Genomic DNA, 15,606 nt, shown 5'->3' on the forward strand with positions numbered 1-15,606 from the left:
TGCAGTCAGGAATACATATCCATGCTAGAAGTAGAAAAAGCCATCAAAGGCTTGAAATGTGGAAAGGCAGCAGGAGTAGATGATATTCGACCAGAAATGCTGAAGTATGGTGGTATAAGAGTCTTACAGTGGCTGCACTTCATAGTTCAGAAAGCCTGGATAGAGGGACGAATTCCCGATGATTGGAGTAGAGCTCTCATAGTACCCATATATAAAAAGGGAAATAAAACTGAATGTGAGAATTACAGAGGTATTTCCCTACTGAGTGTTCCTGGCAAGATCTATGCAAGTATACTTGAGAAACGGTTGAGAAGAATTGTGGAAGAAAAGCTTGGTGAAGAACAAGCTGGATTCAGGCCAAATAGAGGCTGTCAGGATCAGATCTTCACTTTACGACAAATAGTCGAGAAAGCATGGGAATATAACAAAGATCTGTATTTAAGTTTTGTCGATCTGGAAAAGGCATATGACACGGTGCCAAGAGAAGTTATTCAATACGCTTCAGTTATATGGTGTCAATGGGGCATTATATCAAGCAAAACTTAGTCTTTATTTGAGTTGTTAGAATTGAAGGAAGTACAGGAAGATGGTTTAATTTTAAATCTGGTGTGAGACAAGGATGTACATTATCCTCTCTGTTATTCATTATCCGTATGGATCACATTATGAAGGAAAGTGGTATTAAACATGATATCAAAATTCAAGATGTTAGTGTCAGCTCTTTGCTTTATGCGGATGATGTTATACTTCTAAATAAATCTGCTACAAGTCTGCAAGATTATCTGACTAAATTGAATAGCTGTTGTAATAGATATGGTATGAGGGTCAGCAATAAAAAGACAAAGACAATAAAAATAGGCAGAATCATTGAAAATGTCAACTGTGTTGTGAATGGAGAACCTGTGGAACAAGTAAAACATTTCAGCTATTTAGGCACGATTTTTACTGAAGATGGTAAATTAAATATAGAAATAAAGAACAGAATCAGCAAAGCTGGTATGGTGGGAAGTCAGTTGAATAAATTCATATGGAATAAGAGAGAAATCAGTCGGAACACTAAATTAGCTGTGTACAAGACAGTGTTCAAACCAGTTTTAACTTATGGATCTGAGAGCTGGGTCAGAAGTAAAACACTTGACCAAAGACTAGAGACCACAGATATGAGAGTCCTGAGAAAGATTATAGGCATGAACAGATGGCATCAATGGCAATATCGTATTAAAATACTAGGATATTAGGAAAGAACTTGACATTGTCAGCATCCAGGAATGCGTTAACAGAGCTAATCTTAGGTGGTATGGTCACTTAAACAGAATGGGCGAGGAAAGATTAGCAAAACAAGTGTTCTCTGCCATGTTGGCAGCAAAACGACCCAGAGGAAGACCAAGATATAGGTGGATTGATACGGTATAAAATGCTTTAGACGATAGAAATATAAGATCTGATAATGTTGGAGTCTTGACAAGTAACAGACTGATTTGGAGGAAAATTGTAGATAGGAAATTAATAATGATGTAATTTTTTTCATGTAGTACTATCATATCCTGTATACCCCTTGAGGGTACATGGCAGGAATTTGATGATGATTGATGATAATAATGATGAATTTTTGGGTCATATTACTAACAGTTTTCCATGTAGCAGTGAGTTTGAAGCTGTTTAGTGCGAGATGGAGTCTAACAAGATCAAATACATGGTGAGATGTTGCTACAGACCTAGTGAATCAGCTACCAGTGACAATGAAATACATCATCAAATAAACCTAATGGTACTAAACAATTAATCATCATAGGTGATTTTAATTATCTGAACATTGATTGGGTAGCAACAAAATATCATGAAAAGAATGAAACCAAATTTATTAAGCCTGCATGACAACTTATGCAGTTTGTCATAGTAGAAACTCAAGGTCAAAAAATATTAGACCTGATCATAGTATTAAAGGGGTGAGATTTCATTTAAAGATTGGTGACAATGTTCATGTGGCACTCACTTGGAAAGTGGCTAAGTTAATGAATGTTCCATTCAGAAAAGGTTGTATGCTGAACTACAAAACAGGAAATTATGACCAACTGAGAAGAATACTATGTTTGATCCCATGATATCAATTGGTATATGGAAAGGATATCAGCATTGCATGGGAAGTATTTACAAAATATATAAATGATATAATACCAGAATGTGTTCCTAGAGTTCAAAGAATAAACAAGGTGGGAGTGAAATGGAAGTGCAATCATCAGGAGATTCTTAAGAAAATGAAGATAAGGAAAAATGCCGCATGCATAAGCATGATGTCAGCTATGAAAATTTATAACGGGCAGGCCAGAAGGATTACAACTATTGTATGGAAAGCTAAGTGTGACTATAAAAACAATCTGGCTCTGCAAGCTAAAGACAACCCAAAAGAATTCTATCCTTATGTTGCAAGTAAAATAATGAATGAATATTTTGTTGGAGGCTTAATGGGATATATACAGCACTCAGAAAGGATTAAAACTGATTTTTAATATTTCTGATATTTCGTCTTAGTCACTGACACATCTTCAGGGATTACAAAAAACTAATGTAATGCACACTCAATACAACACAATACTAAGTGAAGCACGTGGGGACTCTAAAGTCCTATCTAGGTGGTGCACCTTTTATGGGCATTTGTAGGTGACCTAGGAAGTAAGGTGGGATCTCTGATAATTAATGTTTCCCAAATTTTAAATAAATACTGTTTTATGCAACAGTATTTATTTAAATTTGGTTGATTTCTGAGTGCTGCTGCAGATTCTAAAAATAATCTTTCTTTTTTTGAATTTACTATGGTGGAGCATGTTTTTTTTTTCCAAGAGATGTTGTTGTGGGTTGTATCCAAAACATGGTCTGCCAGGCCAGGCCAGGCCAGATTGACCATAGTTGTAATTGCAGATGTATGATTTGACCTGATAGACTATGATTTGGATGCAATCCACAGGATCTTCTGGGAAAAAATCAGAATGATTTGAATAAGCTGAAATTTTGGACATGTGCGTATGGCTGGCAGTTCAGTAAATGTAAAGTTATGCAATTGGTTTAATGAGATATACGATGTCATATTATATTGGTGGATTTTGCTGGAAGAAACTGACCAGGTTATGGCTCTTAGAATTTTAGTAGATAGGAAGTTGAAGTTCAGGCATCGTATAGCAAGCATTGCAAATACAACTCAGAGGATAATTGCAATGCTGAAATGAACACTGACTTGTAAGAATAAGAAAGTCATTTTGCCTCTTTAGAAGGCTTTGATACGATTTATTCTGGACTATTGTGCACAGATCTGATCTTCTGGTTTCTGAGGCGACCAGAGCAGAGTTGTTGTTGAAGATGATATTGGGACTATAGAATGTAGATTATGAGATGAGATTGAGAAATTGTATACTGTAGGTGCTAGCAAATAGGAGAAAAAAAGTGATATCATAGAAACTTAAACACTTCTGAAATGATCATACAGGATACTAGTAGGTGGAATTTTTTATTTTAATGAGTGTGGGGGAGAAGACATCCTTGTAAGTTAGAATGAATGCAGTCTAGAAAGGGATGAGAACTGGATTTTTCTCTCATAGAGCAGTGTGTGACTGGAATGGCTTTCTTTTGGTCGTCTCAAATCCATAGTGTGAATGAATTCAAGAGAATGTACAACATGGTGTGTGTGATATGTGATCTCTCTCAATGAATCCTTGACTGTTGGGAGATCTTTTATAATAAATAATAATAATATGAATGTAGGGAAGATTAACATGAAAGGGTTTTAACTTATAGATGATTTCTTGGAGTAAGAGTTAACATTTTTCAATAATTTAAAAAATTTTTTTCTTTCTAAGGCATTGGGATCTTGATCTGTATTTTGATAAGGAGCATTTTCATTTAGATGATTACGAATTTTTCTGTTTATAATAAATTTAGTTTAATCCTTTATCCAAGTGTGAGCAAACAAAGTTTGCGCCTGAAAATATCTTCAGGACTGGGGTAAGTTAGTACAACACCGAGCAACTCACAGCAAAGGTGGACCAAGCTAACATCACTCCTATCTCAGTATCTTCCATAATGCAAAACACATCTCCTTGCAGATATGTAAAATGTTATGCATTAAGGGAAAGCCACTACCCAGACTAGTTTTGACCTTTATTGAGGTCTCTTCAGTGGGAGCCAGGCCCAGAGGTGGAGATACTATGCAGAAGCAATGGCAGGTCATCTTTACCTATAGGAGTTGCCAAACGGTGTGTGCCACCTTTTTTATTAAATTACTCTGGATTTAGAGAAAGATGTTGAAAGTTTATTTTTCACTTGGTTAGACTATAATAAATTTAGTTTAATCCTTTATCCAAGTGTGAGCAAACAAAGTTTGCACCTGAAAATATCTTCAGGACTGGGGTAAGGTAGTACAACACCAAGCAACTCGCAGCAAAGGTGGAGCAAGCTAACATCACTCCCATCTCAGTATCTCCCATAATGCAAAATACATCTCATTGCGGATATGTATAATGTTATGCATTAAGGGAAGGGCCACTACCCAGACTAGTTTCGACCTTTATTGAGGTCTCTTCAGTGGGAGCCAGGCCCAGAGGTGGAGATACTAGGCAGAAGCAATGGCAAGTCATCTTTACTTATAGGAGTTAGCTTGCTCCACCTTTGCTGCGAGTTTCCCGGTGTTGTACTACCTTACCCCAGTCCTGAAGATATTTTCAGGCGCAAACTTTGTTTGCTCACACTTGGATAAAGGATTAAACTAAATTTTTTATAGTCTAACCAAGTGAAAAATAAACTTTCAATATCAAAAAAAAATTTTTTTCTGTTGTATTCTGTTTGATTCATAATATCATTACTCTTTACATCTGTAATTTTAACATTATTGTATGTAATTATAACATACAATAATTATAATTATTGTAAATATATATAGAAATTATCATTTTTAAGCTGTCATAATTATGATGGCCCTTTTAAGGCTGTCATTTCTTTCTGTGGTGGTGTATTGCTTTTAGTTGTACATTTGCTGGTTGGAATGTTTTCTATGTCTAAGCAAATGTTATGCTTGTACACAGTAGATTATAAATCTGTGTCTATTCATCATAATTTCTGAATTGAGTATTTAAGGATAGAGATGAAATTATGACCTGATCAGAGTGTTGGTAGCAGCTTCTTCTGTGAGTGATTATGATGATCTACAGACATGTGATCTGGATGAAGTTTCAAAGAGTGCATTGCATGCTGCTAGAGAATATAGCATTTTTTTTTTCAGGTAACCAGCTTTTTACTATTTTCAAGTTTTTGCTGAAGATTCAGAGATGCGATACACAGTTCAGGTTTAAAAATATTCATCATGGTATAAAGGTTATTATGATAGTATTATATGAAAAGTTACATCAATACTAAATTCTTCCTATTGATAATTTTTCTCCAGGACTCCAATATTTGTTATGTTCTATATTTCGGTTTGAGGCATTTCGTACTGTATTCATCCATCTAGATCTGGGTCATTTTCTTACCATTCTGGCAACCAGTAATTGTTTTGCTAACTTTCATATTCTGTTTGACTGACTGCACTACCTTTGATTACCCCTGCCATTGCATTCCTGAATGTAGCAATGTTCTTTCCTGATATCCTTGTTTTTAACATGATCCTGCTATTTATGAAATTTGTTTGCTCCCTTAATCTTTTTCAAACTCGCATATTTAGGTCTCCAGTCTTTGATCAAGTGTTTTACTTATACAGTAGTCCCCCACCCCCCTTATCTGCGGGGGATACATTCTAAGACGCACACCGCGGATAGTACCGAACCTATATACACCCTCTGTCCAAAAAGAAACTGAATTTTTCGAAAGTAGAAGAAACTAGTGATGCCACCTGTTCTATCTTTTTGTTGACAAAAGCGGCAACCTTCATTAGTGTTGTCAATTGTTTATAACATTTGTTTCATTAGAAGCTGAGTTATAGTGCCAAGAGTGACAGTGTATTTTGACGAAAATTTGGAAAATGAGTTTCAAACAGAGAGCAGCGAAACGCATCAAATGCTTCAAAAGCATACGGTGATGAATTCTTATCCCGTACTCAAGTTTATGAGTGATTTAAGCAATTTCAAAGTGGTCGTGAGACACTCGAGGATGATAAAAAGCCATGCCATCCAAAAACTGCACTGAGCGAAGTTAACATCCAAAAAAGTGCATGATTTCATCAAAGAAAATCCAAAATCATCGGTGAGATTGATTGAAGATGAATTCAGGATTCCAAAATCAACTGTGCACAACATTTTGACCAAGAGTTTGGGCCTTCGTAAATTGAATTCGCAATTTGTTCCCCACAAGTTGACTGACAACGACCAAAAACTGTATCGAATTGAAAACCGCAAGGACCTCATTAAAAACCACTCGTAAGGACTCAAACTTCCTTGAAACGATCATATTGGTGACAAAGTGTGGTGTTTTGAGTATGATCCTGAAACAAAGCACTAGAGTGCTGAGTGGAGACCACCAGAAGAGAGGCATCAGAAAAAAAAGTTGCTTGGAGAAGTCAAAAGTAAAGACAATACTGATTTGTTTCTACAATTCCAAGGGCATTATCCACAAAGAATTCGTTCCGCCTAGCCAAACAGTCAATGGTGAGTTTTATCTCCAAGTTTTGAAGCGATTGATAGTGAGAATTCGTCGCATACGGTATGAATATCGTGGAGCAGGCAGCTGGTCACTTTTCACGATAATGCACCATCTCATCATTCGAACATTGTGAGACAGTTTTTGAGCAAAAAAACAAGTTTGTGTGTTGGATCACTTGCCGTATTTACCTTATTGAGCATGTGACTTCTTTCTCTTTCCCCGAACTTCGTTTGCCAATGAAAGGAAAGCGATACGACACCATTGACAACTTTCAAGCGGCAGTAACCACGATCCTTAACAGTATCCCAAAAACCAATATAAAAAACTCATTTAATGAATTAATTGACCTTGCCAAACAATCTGTCGAAGCTGAGGGAGAGTATATTGATTGAAATAAATTATTTGAATAATTATAATTGGCCTGTGTTTTATTTTCTATCAAAAGTTCGGTTTCTTTTTTTGACAGAGGGTATATATATATATATATATTTTTTTTTTTTTTTTTTTTTTCCTATACTATGTATATGAAATACATATATACTATGATCATACCTACGATAAAATTTAATTTATAAATTAGGCACAGATAGAGATTAACAACAATAACTAATAATAAAATAGAATAATTATAACAGCATACTGTAATAAAAGTTATCTGAATGTGAATGGAATCTTAGCAAACTCAGCGTACGTTTTATTATTTATTTATTTATTTATTTACCGTATTTACTGATGTACTATAGGTTGACCAGCCAACCTCTTGTGTATGGAGCCAACCAAAAAAAAAAATCTACCGTGTATGAGGTTCAATTTTTTTGAGGGAACAAATCAACATTCCCCCCCCCCCACACACACACCCCATGTTAGCTGACCCAGACACTACTGTTAAATTGCTACAGAGAAAACTGTGCAACATGCTGAATCTTGAACTTTGGATAGATCTTTGAAAAAGAAGAATTTAATGACAGTAGTCTTATTCAGTTTTATCAACAGGCTATTTTGCATTGCAGGCAAAAACCTACATGATGATAGGAGGCATAGTATTCTCTTCCCCCCCACACACACCCTCCCTTGTCAATATATTCATGGAACATTTTGAAAATGCTGCCCTAGACTGCTCCTTCTCAAACCCACAATATGGCTATGCTACAATGGACAACCTCTTCTTCATATGGTTTGGGTACATGGGAAAGGTTTTTAGCACACCTCAACATCCAACACCTGAGGTCTGTTTCACCAATGAAAAGAAAACAATTCTTTGTCCTTCCTTGACACTGGTTACCTGACTACCCAATGAATCCTTATCTTTTACTCTCTCTGTTGTGACAGATGATATATGCACCTTCCACTCACACCAGAATGTGCATATATCACCTGTCATATCTCACATCTACCAGCAGTATAGTGTTATCAGAACCTTATGAACTATTTCCTGAACTTGTAATTACCAGCCTTATAGTTTCACATATATTCTTTCCAGAAGTTCTCATGTTTGCGGCCAACACCCAAGTAATGACTTTATGGTCACTTTTACCATCTAGAGGAAATTTGACACTAGATCTACTGATGAGATAATCAAATCCAAGATCCTTGATTCTTGTGCCCTCTATGATGTAATTCCTAAGGTAGTTGTTCCTCAAAAACTAAAGGAATTCATTCTCTGTCCCCAAATACTGTCTTTTCATTCCAGTCTGTATTACCATAATTAAAATCACCCTTTTTTATTAGACTAATTTGCTTGTACATTTATTTCTCATTACCCTCAACAACAATATTGTATGGAGACTCGTTAGTACGAGGTATGTTAGTAGAGGATTTGACAAAATTATACCAACCTGGTGCGACCATAAAGGATGTAACTGAGTCTATTAAAGAGCCAAAGGAAAGGGTGAAAGAAATGATTGTTGTAGCAGGTACGAATGATTTGAAAGGAGATAAAATGGAAATGATAGAAGACCTGAATGAATTGTTTGAGGTAGCAAAAGAAAAGAGTGAGAGAGTTAGAATGATTAGTCTTTTGCCACGGTATGACAATGAAATGTTTAAAAGGAGGGCCATAATTGCGAATGACTTTATGTGTGGGTTATGTATGACGAGTGGTGTGGAATTTATGGACGTGTGGAGTGAGTTTGATGGGCGAAAGGATCTGTATAAGATGGATGGCTTGCATTTGAATGGTTACGGTGTAAGAAGACTTGAGAAAGTGTTGCTGAATGTAGTGGATGTGCCAATTCAGGAAAACTAGATTTGTTAAGGGGGGGGGGGGGTGGCGAGTAGATATACAGTCCTTAGGGAGGCAGTTGAATGTAAGAATGAACATAATATGCCAGAGCAAATAAGGACAACAAATCAGAGTGGAATAGTTAATATAAGGCATCAAGGTAGGGTTGGGGCTAATGGGGGTCTTCAATTCATGTACACTAATACTAGGAGTATTAGGAACAAGAAGGAAGAGTTTTTGGCCATGGTTGGCACTTCCAGACCACAGGTTATTGGTAGATGATATAGCCAGTGGGATTGAATGTGATGGGTATAGTGTGTTCAGGAATGACAGAGAGAATAAAATGGGGGGAGGAGTATTGTTGATGATAGCTGATGAGCTACAGCCAAGGAGAATAGAAGTTGAATTGCAGGATAGAGAAAAGAGCACATTTGAGGCCATTTGGTGTGAGATTGTGGCTAGCAGAACTAAATATACAATTGGGTGCTGCTATAGACCAGGTGATGGAAAAGATGGTAGTGACAGTACGCACAAGCAATTAGAAGAAATGAGCAGAAGGAGGGTGATTATTATGGGAGATTTCAACTATGGTCGCATTGATTGGAGTGAGGAGAGGACACACGGGAGGAAGGAATTGGATTTTATGCGGTTATTAAGGGATAACTATCTGCGACAGCATGTAATGGAAAATACTAGGGGTCAGAGAGTACTTGACCTAGTAATTACATCTGAGGATTTGGCTGTAACAAATATGACCATATTGCCACCAATTGGTGAGAGTGATCATAGGGTCTTGACTTGGGAGGTGGCTAAAGGTGTAGAACTTTCAATTAAGACAGGGTACATGTGGAATTATCGGGCTGGAAAGTATGACAAGCTTAGGAGTTTGATTGGTTCAGTGCCATGGCATGTACAACTGCAAGGACTAGAAGTTGATAGTGCATGGAAGGTGGTTAAGAAGTGCTTGCATGAAGCATTGGCTGACTGTATACCTAGAGTCCGAATAATAAATCAAGTAGGGGTTAAATGGATGAATAACACCATTAAGCTTGAGCTGCAAAAAAAGATACAATTGTGGAGGGAATTTAAGGAGAAAGGTGACTGTCAGGCACATGAATGGTATAAAGTGCAGGCCAGAAGGGTAACGAGTGTGGTAAGAAAAGTAAAAAAGGATTACGAAAGAACATTGGCCATACAGGCTAAAGAGAATCCTACAGTTTTTTAGATATGTAGCAAGTAAAAGGGAAAATGTACATGGCAGAATGATTTTAAAGAATGCCGATGGTAGGGAGGTAACTGAATCAGTTGAGATAGTTGAGTTACTGAGTGAGCACTTTGCAAGAATATATCATCCAGGTGGTGACATTGCAGAAACGAATAAACCAGTAGATTATACGGGAATTGTGGTCAATGAAGTGGAGGTGAGTAGTCTATTGCATAACCTCAATGTCAATACATCTGTGGGATTGGATGGTATACCAGCTCGTGTTGTACAAGAAGCAGCTAAAGAATTATCATTACCCTTGACCATTTTGTTTAATTTGAGTCTCGGGTCTGGGTTAGTCCCGAGCGGGTGGAAAGAGGGGAAAATAGTTCCACTGCATAAAGGTGGTTCCAAGACTGCTATTGTAAATTACCGACCGATTAGCATATCAGGAATCATTGTCAAGGTCTTAGGGAAATTAGTCAAGAAAAGAATACAGGATTGGATAGATGAAAATGGGATATTGTATGGGGGACAACATGGTTTTGTGAAGGGTAGATCATGCCTCAGTAACTTGCTCACGTTTTATAACACAGTGACAGCTGAACTGGATAGGGGTAATGGGTTTACAGTAATACTACTGGACTTTGCCAAGGTCTTTGATAGGATACCACATGGAACCCTAATCAGTAAACTGGAGCAGATGGGGATAGATATAGGGTTGGTGAGATGGATAGGAGAGATACCACAGAGTGGTTTATTCAGGAGTGGAGTCTAAAAGATGTCTTGTGACTAGTGGAGTGCCGCAGGGCTCTGTTCTTGGATCACTGCTTTTCAGTTTGTTCATCAATGATATTGGAAAGGATGTGAGAGGAAGTGTTCACTTGTTTGCTGATGATGCAAAGTTGGGTAGAGCAATTGTGAGTGCACAGGATGTCAAAATTTTACAAGATGATTTGGGTAGTTTGGAGGACTGGGCTCGAAAAAATGGATGTCAATTTAATGTGGCAAAGTGTAAGGTTATGCACTTTGAGGTGAAAAGAATAGCAGCAGTATATCGCATTGGTGGAACCATACTCCAGGAGATTGATGAGGCCAGGGATTTGGGAGTGTTGGTGGATAGGGAATTGAAGTTTAAGGGGCACATTGCAAAAGTGACTAAAACAGCTCACCAAATCACTTGGCTTCTGAAAAATACTTTAACATGCAGAGACAAACAAGTTGTTGTTCCTCTGTCGAGCCTTGATAAGACCCCATCTGGGCTTCTGTGCCCAGTTATGGGCACCAGTGTTTCTTCGTGATGGGGAGGAAGTGGAGAGGGTCTAGAGACGAGTGACCAAGATGATAGCAGGTCTGTGGAATGAACCTTATGAGAATAGGTTGAGGATTTGTGGGTTGCAGAAATTGGACGATAGGCGAAGGAGGGGTGATATGATTGAGACATTCAAATTACTGAAGGGTTTTTATAAGATTGATCCAGAAGATATTTTTGAAAATATGACTGGTGGTGGGAGTACTAGGGGCCATGCATGGAAGCTGGGCAAGAGCACGCTCTTGCCCAGTGGTGAATGAGTGGAATAAGCTTCCAGAGTCTGTTGTGGGTGCTACGACCGTGAATGAGTTTAAGGCAAGCTATGATAGATACTGTGTGAATGTTGTTCTTGATATGATGTTAGGGCCTCCCTCGATGAGTCTGTCGACTCCTTGGAGTTTCCCGGAACAACAATAATAATAATAATAATTATTATTATCAGGTCAACACTCAACTAAATATTTCATCCTGTCAACCTCACACCATACTACTTCAAAACCACTGTCACTATTTGCTCCTTACTTCTCTCCTTGGGTGGGCATAACTCTTCTGCTACCATCAACAGCACTGCTCCTCCTTCACTTCCCTGTCTGTTTTCATGAAAAGCATCATATCCCTCCATCTCTATTCCTGTCAGTGAACTACATTTTACTTTTCCTTTTTGGGTAATAAACTCCATTAATGATACAATTTCATAAGTCTTATTTTGAATACCTCTGGCATTTTATAACATACTAGTTCATTTCTGGTTCTGTAATCAGTTCTGCTGGCCCCACCACTTCGTAGAAATGACTCCTCTGTATCTTTCCTCCCAGTCATTCCCCTTCATCATCACTGAACTTGAATTTCTCCCCAGATCCAAATGTCATCCCCACATCCCTGGCTGTCTCAATTCTTTTTTGTATACTCACATATGCATTAGTCATATTTTTTTTGTGCCCATGAAGATGCTTTGATGAACAAGGCAAAATATTGATGTAATAATTTATTAGCTAAAAAAATTAGTTATTAATTATTATATCAAGACTGAAATAAATTTCTGCAATTTTTGAGACCTGTCATAATCAGTATTGTATGCCTTACACAAGAGTCTGTAACTGCCATAATTTTGTTCTTTGCAGAAGAATCCTGATGACTATAGTGTTCATAAATTGAATATACTTTATGCAGTTTGGTAATAATTGCAGGTTCCTGTGTGGTGATCTTACTAATTGTCTTCACCTCTGTGTTGGTTACATTTGGCTCCTGATTCACTTTTTTTTGTAGGTGCATGCCTTTTATTTTTGACTGTTGTAACAGTTTTTGACAGAACCTAATAAATGTACATTAAATCTCATACAATCTATGTCTGTGTTCCATCCATTTGTGGTAGTGGGGAAATTGATATTCAGTATTATTCTCATTTGATTGCCTTATAGTGCTCCCATCATAATATTGCAGATGTGTAAGTAAGAAAATCGACATATTCGTCCAAAACTGATTTATGTGAAAGTACAGATTCAACTTATGTTGGAAAAAGTAGCATTAATTTCAATTTACTTTAAATCTCTTAAAGTATGACTTCATTTAGAAAGAAACTGTTTTTAATCAATTAAATTCATATTTTTTTTAAATATTTATTCATTGATATTTTATTGTTCAAGTAATATTAATTAATTAACATTTTAGATGACTGTTAAGCTTGAAAAATGTGAAGAAGCAGAAAGTACCAACTGCGATAAGCTGCACAACTGTCATGCATGTCATACTGAAGATTACTGTGGATGGCAAGTCACAGAAAAATGTTATACATTTGTTAGAGAGAGAGGTACAAAGTCCATATTGGAATTAACAGCATAAATAAAGTAGAGAAGTATATAAAACATTATCACCTAAAGTGCTTTAATTAAAAAAAATAATATATATATTTAAAGAAATTTAGTGACTAGAAGCTGAGAGATACCCCAAAATGGAAAATACTATTTTTTATTTGAACACCCAATTAGTGTTCAGATAGTGAAGTCTTCTTCTTAGAAGACTTCGTTGTGGGGCACATAACATGAAAATAGAAATGCAAAAATACGAATTACAAGAGAACAATAGCTATAAATTAACTTGCAAACATTCCTGATATATTTGAAAGCATTCTGGATGCCATAGTATTGTTGGGCACGTTCACATTGACATGATCTTGTATATGCAAAAGCTGGATAGCTGAAGAGTGACAATCAGATACGTTATAGCTATGGTTAGTTCATTAACCTTAGCTATAATGTCCCCAATCAAGTCCATTAAGATGGACTTGATTGAGGACGATTCCTGTTGATTCCACAATTATTCTCTCTGGCTCATCATAGCATCTTTTTATATATATCTGATCCACAGATGAAAAGCCACAAGAACTAAATCACGTTAGTGCCATGTGTGGGCAAAAGGAATAGAAGAAAGAAGGGAGGCTGAGAACAAAGAACAGAAGTAGAGGGAATAAAAGAGGAGGCAGTGAAGTTGGTTTGGTGAGTTTCAAGGTGTATTTCAAGCAGTGGCTCTTGTTCTAATGATTCTGGAAGAGAGTGGAGGAATAATAGTGCCCTGTTTACCAGAGCACTCTCCATGAAAGTATCTGTAGAAGAGGCAGAAAATGAACATCTGTGATAGAGGGATCATTAATTAGCCAAATTGCCCTCTTTTGGATAGAATCAAGCAATCTTAGAAAGGATTTTGGTCCACCACCCCAAATACGTGAGCAATATTCCATGGTTGGGAGGATTTGGGCTTCGTATAGAGTTAGCAGCTGTGAAATAGTGTCTTGTGCAAAATTTTTTTGGCAAGTTGTAGAAGTTTAAATGTGGTTGTGCCAGGAAAGATTGGAGGTGCAGGTCAGTCCAAGGAGAGAAATCTGATTATGTTTGGATATCAGAGTATTATTGAACGTAAAGGGACAGAATGAAAGCTCTTTCTTGCAAAAGATCAGATAGGACTGAGTTTTGGTAACATTGGAGTCTACAAGGTCATTCTTGTCTAATGGGGATTAGAGCTAGGAGATCAGAGCTCAAGCTACTGGACATGCTGGATCTTGAGGATTCTAATACTTGAGTACTTCAAGGTTTGTCACATGAAAAGGAGGAATGGAGTGTACTGTCATTGGCAAAAGTGTGGATAAGATTGGAAGTCTGTAAGAGCAGGTCATTTATATACAAGAGGAAGAGAATTGGTTAAAGAACAGAATTCTGGAGTACTCCTGCATTGGTGGAGAGACCTGAGGAGAGGAAACTTTCTTCCATGACATGTAGTGAGTGACCAGTGAGAAAGCTGGAGATCCAGACTATCCATTTGTGGTGCTCAGAAGGCAGACCATAGGATGGCAGTTTGTTAGGGGTCTCTGTGCCAGATCCAATCAAATCCTTTGAAATGTCAAGGACAACCATGTGAGTTTCTCCAAATTTTTCCATGGTGTCCATAGGTGGGTGGTGAAAGCAAGAAGATCAGCTGTAGATCGTAAATGGTGGAATCCATACTACTGGTCAGTGATTAGTTTGTAGGTCTCTAGGTAGTTAAAATCTAAAAACGTTTTCTGATTTGTTCCAGATCACCAAATGAATGACACAATCTTCATGTTAGGTTGAGCACAGTCAAGAAAGTGATTAGATAGTGTGCTGGCTCTAGTTCTGTCATACGTGATGTTTCTTATATGTACTTCCATATGCAACTCGATGTATCTTTCCGTTTGACCAAAATCAGTCACGTAGCAGTTGCACCAAAGATGATAAACTCCTGGATACTTTAGGCTGTCATGTTTTGATTTAGTTGCACTGAGTAAGGAACATAGTTTGGATAGAGGAGTAAAAGAAGTGCAGATTTTAAATTTCCTGAGAATTTTAGCTAACTTTGGTGAAACCGAGCTGATATATGGTAGAGATATAAAGCCCTTTTCATATAAAGTCCTTCAATATGGTGAGCTGGTGGATTAAATAGTAACTTATGAACAGTCTATTTAGGATACCTGTTTTTCTGAAACATTTTAAGAAGCAACTGTAGGTTTTCGGTGATCTCTTGTCTTCACTGAGGAAGGTGTGAGCACATTTACTTAATGTAACTCTAAGGTAGAAATGATGCCAAGCTTTTAGGATAAATAATGATGAGATTGTACATGAAGGTATCTGCGACTTTTCTATAAATAGAGATCTTCAGTTTTTCTGACACACAAGTGATCTTGACATCCATGAATGGGAGAGAACTATTAACTTCCAATTGCAAGGTAAATTGTATTCTTGC

The 15,606-nt window shown here is 37.2% G+C and overlaps 1 protein-coding gene across 2 annotated transcripts in view; it reads left to right on the forward strand.

Annotated features, from left to right (window-relative positions):
• Positions 1–15,606, forward strand: part of LOC150107557 (attractin-like protein 1) — a 355,255-nt gene that overhangs the window by 205,266 nt on the left and 134,383 nt on the right. For both annotated transcript variants that reach the window (XR_016548201.1, XM_090391383.1), the window contains exon 14: positions 13,024–13,162. Coding sequence is in view for 1 of the 2 variants with exons in the window: in XM_090391383.1 (XP_090247509.1) it covers positions 13,024–13,162 (139 nt within the window). In the remaining variant the exon portion in view is untranslated. The remainder of the gene's footprint in view (positions 1–13,023; positions 13,163–15,606) is intronic.

This window comes from Typopeltis vanoorti, chromosome 4 (assembly GCF_054136105.1).
Source record: "Typopeltis vanoorti isolate ZY-2024b chromosome 4, IOZ_Tvanoo_1.0, whole genome shotgun sequence".
In the NCBI taxonomy this organism is placed as follows: Eukaryota; Metazoa; Arthropoda; class Arachnida; order Uropygi; family Thelyphonidae; genus Typopeltis; species Typopeltis vanoorti.